Here is a 6,729-nt window from a genome sequence, read left to right as displayed (position 1 = left end):
TTATATATGTCTCCCCATTGCCTTCTTGCTGGCATGGTTTCTGTTGAGAGATCTGAGCTTAATCTGATTTGCTTGCCCCTTTGTATGTTACACTTCTCTTTTCCCTAGCTGCTTTCAGGATTCTGTCCTCATCTTTGATTTTGGAGAGCTTGATTATTATATGTCTTGGTGATTGTCTTTTAAGGTCTATCCTTCCTGGGGTTTGCTGAACTTCTTGAATGCTTATCTTTTCACTTTTCAGGATGTTAGGAAAATTTTCTTCCAGAAGCTCTTCAACTACCTTCTCTTGGACATGTGTGATTCTTCCTGTTCCAAAATGCCAATGATTCTTAAGTTATTCCTCTTTATGTTGTCCAACATGAATCGTAGACCTTCTTCAGATTTTTTATCCTTTTTTGCATTTACTCTTCTATCTTAGTGTTGAGATATTTATCTTTTAGATCACTAGTTCTGGCTTCTATCTCTTCAATTATACTTCTTTGCCTTTTCAGTGCATTGTCCATTTCTAATATTCTATTATTTATCATTTGGACCTCTTTCTGTAGGTTGTGAATTGTTTCCAATGCTGTATTTGATTGTTCCTGTAGTGCTTTTCTGACTTCTTCCTTATTTTTCTTACCTCCATTATATAGTGTTTTGATAGATTTTATAATCATTTTTCTGATTTCCTTCTCAGGCATTTCCAAAGTCTGCCCATCTTCCAGTATGGACAGTAGGTCTACTTCCAGCTCATTTACCTCAGTCACTTTATCTCATTTCTGGACATGTGCTGACATGGTCATCTGCTTCTGTTTTTTGGGCATATTCAGGGGTTATCTGTGGCCTTAATACTTATATGGGTGTGTATTTTGGTTATTTTTTATGCTTTCTGATTGCCTCCAGGTAGATGTGATGAGGAGACGGGCTTCCCTTTTCACTCTTCTTCTTGAGGAATTTCAAGATGCCACTGTTGGTCATTGTGATATAACTCAGGATTTAATTTTTGGCCTATTTCCTTTTTAGTCTCCCTGTCCCACTCCACGATCCCCATTCAGGCCTTATTCCTAGTGATAAACAGTTCAGGGCCAGTTGTGGCCATTTTGCACTGCCGTTTGGTTTTAAGTGGAAACTGTCACTTTCAATTTCAAGGAGATCTGTGCACATGTCTAGTAGAACCCTCTGGGGGTGGAGGTGGGGTGTCCACTCTCTCAGGCACCCCTTTCATCACCAGAATGGAGGTGTGCAGCCAGCGAAAGACCAATGAACAGATATCAAAAAAAAAGATTGTTCACACCTTTATCTCATGGTTCTGTCAGGCATCATTGGCTGCTCTGATCTTTCCCCTGCTTGGTCTCATCCAAGATTGTGGCTCTGGGAGCAGCTGTGCATCTTAAATTAGAAAGCAATGGATTTCTTGCTGCTGCTACAAATTCCCCTAGCTGTAAGCCTTCCAATCTTTTAAATATTCTTTTATATGTTGTTCAGAGTTCTAGCACCATCCCCTGAGCCTGCTTGGTCCAGTATTCTGTGTTGTTGCTGATGGAGCTCCTCACTGCACTTCCACCTAATTCACCATCTTGTTTGCTCTCTCAGCCCATTATCTTTTAATTCCTTTTTCCATGAACTTTTTGAAGTCCCCTCATATAATAGAGCACATAGGAGACACAGTTATCAAAACTTTTACCAAGGCAAAGGAACAGAGGGACACAAAAATAAAGGACAATCTTGGTAAATACTGTAATATATACAATCATGCAACAACAGTGATAACAAACAATAATTTGTGAGTTGGAGTCCTGGTGTGATGCTGTAGGATTAGCACTGGATTGCTAACCACAAAGTTGATGGTTCAAATCCATCATTTGCTCCTTGGAAACCCTATACAGGGTCACTATGAGTCATAACTGACTTAGTGGCACTTAACAGCAATAACAATAATAACAATAACGTAAGTACATATGTATACTAAAACGCGGTAGAAAGTCATATGGGACTATACTTGTGTGAAAATATAGGTATGGTTGTGGACTTGTCTCCATATATTATAGAGCACATAGGAAGTACAACTTGTATGGAAACTTAAGACATAACCAAACATAGTGTGACTTAATTACTGGACATTTAAATCTATGGACCACAGACAGTCTCAGGGAACATCTAGGTTAACTGGCATAATATAGCACCTAGAGACAATGTTCTACATCCTATTTTGGTTGAGTAGCATTCTGGGGTCTTAACAGCTTTTGAAAGGTCAGCTAAGATACAACTATTGGTTTATTTCCACCCAGAGCAAAGGAGAGTGAAGAAAACCAGACTCAAGGAAGTAATTAGTCTAAAGGACAAATGACCCACATGAATCACAGTCTCCTCTAGCCTGAGACTCAAAGACTTAGATGGCGAGGATACCACTACCGACTATTCTGACCCGGAACACACTAAAAGGTCAGAGTTAGAATTGGAAAAATACATAGAACCAAACTAGAACTCATAAAAAAGATGAGATTTCCTACAGGCTACCTTTAAAATAAACATTAACATTTGTTAGGAATGTGCTTCTTAGAACAACCAACTGCACTAAACCAAAAGGGCACTTTTGCCTAAAAACACAAATGAAAAGAAGTAGGGAGGGGCAGGGAAATGGAGAGAGCGCTGACACACAGCTGAGATTACAACCAATGACATGGAATAATTTGTGTATGAATCATGAATGGAAAACTAATCTACTGTATAAACACTCAACTAAAGTACATTAATATACACATACTGCTGTTCATTGTTGTTAAGTGCTGTCAAGTCGGTTCTGACCCATAGCAATCCTGTATATGGTTTCTGAAGAGCAGCTGGTGGGTTTGAACTGCTGACCCTGTGGTTCAAACAGACCTTGCAGTCCAGTGTATTAACCCACAGCGCAGTACCAGGATGCCTATATACGTGTATGTGTGTGTGCATGCATATATATAAATCCATTTGTGTCTTCACTTTTGTAAAACTCAACTCCTAATGGTCTTTATCTTTGCAAAGGATTAACAGAGTTTAACAATAATTGTGAGGAGGGTCCAGGACCAGGCAGTGTTTCGTTATGCTGTGGATAGGATGGTTATGTGTTGGAACTGACTCGATGGCACCCAATAACTGCAACAACAGAGGTTTGATTTTCCCCTAAAAACAGTATTATACACTTTTAATAAGAATGACAATGTCATAACTATGTACTGAAAACCTGCATTAGATAAGACACATTGAAAAAATACAGAGCATTCTTACCTTTCCAAGGTTCTCCTGTTCAGCAATATGTCTGGTATACTGTTCCCTATGGAGACACGATAGTGATTTAGTTTTAAGTTACTTTGATTATATAACTAAATTATAAATGAACACATCTATCTGAAAAAATTAGACAACATAGCTTAGGGTACTGGAGTCAGAATGAAACCCATTACCAAATACTCACTTTCTCTATCGTTGGTCAGTTCTGCTAGTAAATAGCAATTTAAGGGAGAAAAAAACCCCAAACATCACATATGAAATGAAGTTCAGAGAATTAGAACATTAAGCACTATTTCTAGTTAATTTTTTCTTAAACAATGGCAAATAACTTTCTTAAATTATACTTTGTTTTTGAATAAGTTTGCAGAAAGGACATACATTTTAAATAAATATTAACCAGCATCTAACCCTGCAATTCCTCTTGTGGGAAATCACGTGACAGAAACATGCACACAACTTCATAATGGTAAAAGCAGAGACTGTACACTTCACCATTATTTATAACAGTAAACATCTGAAGATGACCTAAATGTCTATAGATGGAAAATGTTTAAATAAACCAAGGATACAACCATTTGAAAGAATACCCTAGAGCTGTAGAAAAGAACGAGGCAGATCTACAAATACTGAAGCAGAAAATTTATAAATTACTAAAGAGAAAACTGTAGATGTAAGTTTATTCTTATCTTTCTATACATAGATAAGTGTGTGTGTACATATATATGTTTATAAGGACCCCAGGTTATGCACTAACCCAGAAGTCAGTGACTCTGAAGGAGAAAAGACCTGGCCATTTGTTCCCATCAAGATGATAGCCCAGCAAACCCTGCAGGACAATTCTGCCCAGTTACACAGCGTCACCATGAGTCAGAATCAATTTGATGGCACACATGTCAATAAAACACACTTATATATCTCCCCACGTATTTGCTAACATATACACACAACTATTAGCAAATGCATAGGAAAAGTATATGGAATCATGTACGCAAAAGTATTATCAGGAAATATTTCTGACATGGCAATATACACCACATTAACCTTTGTCTCTACTTCATGGTGGTGCCCTCTTGCCCCCCAGTATTTCTTCTTCCTTTTTTTAGAAAAATGACACCTTAGTATGTGAAAGTTTATACAGCAAATTTAATAATTTTTATACGAAATGTTCTATAACGCTGGTTACATTTTCAAAGTATGTCTGCACTCTCATTATTTCCACTGTTTGGTCTCCATCATCTAGCTCCTCTACCTCTACTTCCTTCCTTCCTCCCTCACCTTTGTTTTAGAGTAAATGCTGACTGTCTGATCTCATATAGTTGATTATTAAAGGGGCACAATACTTACAGGTCATATTGTTTATTTTATAAGGCAATCTAGTAGATGAAAGCAGACTACCAGGAGTCGCTTCAGTTCCATGCTCAGAGTATCTTCGGGTGACAGTTTAGGGTCTATCGGTTAAGTAAGTCTGGCCTTTTTTTTTTTTAAGAAATTTGAGTTTTCTTCTTCCTTTTTTCTCCTTCTTATCTTGAATCTTCTATTGTATCCCTGATCAGAACTGTCAGTAGTGGTGACTGTGAACCATCCAGTTCTTTTGGTCTCAGGCTACATGAGGTCATGGTTCATGTGAGTTATCAAAGTATATTTTTGGAACTTAAAAAAAAAAAAAATCTAATGTAAAAAATATATATACAACACAAATAGCACTGTATTGTATTTTTTTAAAGTATAATGATCTTTTAAAAGTGTTGCTGTTATTGTTGTTAGGTGTCATTGAGTTGGTTCTGACTCATAGCAAGCTTGTATAGAGTTTCCAGGGAGTGGCTGGTGATTTGAATCCCAACTTTGTGGTTAACAGTCCAGTGCTTATCCTGTAGCACCACAATAGGACTCCAAGGCAAGAAGTGAAGTTTCAGGTGGGTGACATAACAGCAATAAATACTGAAGGATGATGACAAAGACAACAATGACTAAGAAGATGAAGATTTTAGACTTCAAATCTGGATGGAGATAGAATGTGCTTAGTTTTTTTGAGCAAAGCTACATTGTAGTATTTAATAGGAAATGCAACACTAAAATTGGGAAGCAAAGAAATCATAAATCACAAAGAGAGAATATATAGCAGCTTAAGGGAAGGAAAGGAGCCCTGGTGGTACAGTGGTTAAATGCTCAGTTGCTAATCTAAAGGTCTAAGGTTCGAACCCACCAGCTGCTCTATAGGGGAAGGATGTGACTGAATGCTTCTGTAAAGACTTACAGCCTTGGAAACAATATGGGGTAGTTCTACTCTGTCCTATAGGGTTGCTATGAGCCCAAATCTACTCAATGCCAGTAGGATGGATATTTTTGGTAGATGAAGGAAGATAAGTCTTTATATATAAAGGAAGCTACAAGTGATTAAGGTGCTCTGGTGGCAAAGTGGTTACGAATCGGGCTGCTAACCTCAAGGTCAGCAGTTCAAAACTACCAGCTGTTCCACGGGAGAAAGATGAGGCTTTCTGCTCCCGTAAAGATTTACAACCTCGGAAACCCTGTAGAGGGTCGCTGTGAGTCGGAACCGACTCCACAGCACATAACGACGACAACAACAAGTGATTAGGATGGAGAAAGTGACTGTCACAAGCACTTTCAAGGCTGAAGTGATGGGAGAATATATGGACAGTATAAGGCTGCTGTCGTTGTCTAGTGCTGACTCATAGTGACCCTGTATAGGGTTCTGAGGCTTTAAATCTTGGCAGGAGCAGAAAGCTTGATCTGTCTTCTGTGAAGCAGCTGGTATGATGATGGAAGGTAATACACACAATCCTGGTGAACCTTTACTTTCCCTTAAAACTGTTGGTCTCTCAAGCTTTCTAATAAAAAACAAGCTAGGGATGCTGTTAGGTGCCATTGAGTTGATTCCAACTCATAATGACCCTGTGAGCAACAGAACGAAACAATGCCTGGTCCTGCGCCATCCTCACAAATGTTGTTATGTTGGGGCCCATTGCTGCTGCCATTGTGCCAATCCATCTTGTTGGGGGTTTTCTTCTTTTTTGATGACCCTTCACTTTACCAAGCATGATATCCTTCTCCAGGGACTGATCCCTCCTGAGAGTTTGAGTGGCATATGCATTATGTTACATAAAAAGGAATCTAAGAAATAGAATCTCTATGCAGAGTCTGCATTTGTTACAGATATGTTGTTGTTAGGTGCCATCGAGTCGGTACTGACCCATAATGACCTTATGCACAGCAGAATGAAACACTGCCAGATCCTGGGTCAACCTCACTACCGTTGCCACATCGATGCTGCCACTTGGCCAATCCATCTCATTGGGAGGTCTTCCTCTTTTTCTCTGACCCTCCACCTTACCAAACATGATATCCTTCTCCAGCGACTGGTACCTCCTGAAAAAATGTCCAAAGTATGAGAGTTGAAGTTTGGCCATTCTGGCCTCCAAGGAGCACTCTGGCTGCACTTCTTCCAAAATGGATCTATTGGTT

At 38.9% G+C, this 6,729-nt stretch overlaps 1 protein-coding gene across 1 annotated transcript in view; it reads right to left on the bottom strand.

Moving 5' to 3' along the window:
• IFT81 (intraflagellar transport 81 homolog (Chlamydomonas)) overlaps nt 1–6,729 on the bottom strand; it is a 176,567-nt gene that overhangs the window by 32,237 nt on the left and 137,601 nt on the right. Inside the window, 1 exon segment of the mRNA XM_006878371.1 lies at nt 3,244–3,289. Coding sequence (XP_006878433.1) covers nt 3,244–3,289 — 46 coding nt within the window.

The sequence above is a fragment of the Chrysochloris asiatica genome, unplaced genomic scaffold, assembly GCF_000296735.1.
Source record: "Chrysochloris asiatica unplaced genomic scaffold, ChrAsi1.0 scaffold00078, whole genome shotgun sequence".
In the NCBI taxonomy this organism is placed as follows: Eukaryota; Metazoa; Chordata; class Mammalia; order Afrosoricida; family Chrysochloridae; genus Chrysochloris; species Chrysochloris asiatica.
This window is presented reverse-complemented; position numbering and strand designations above follow the sequence as displayed.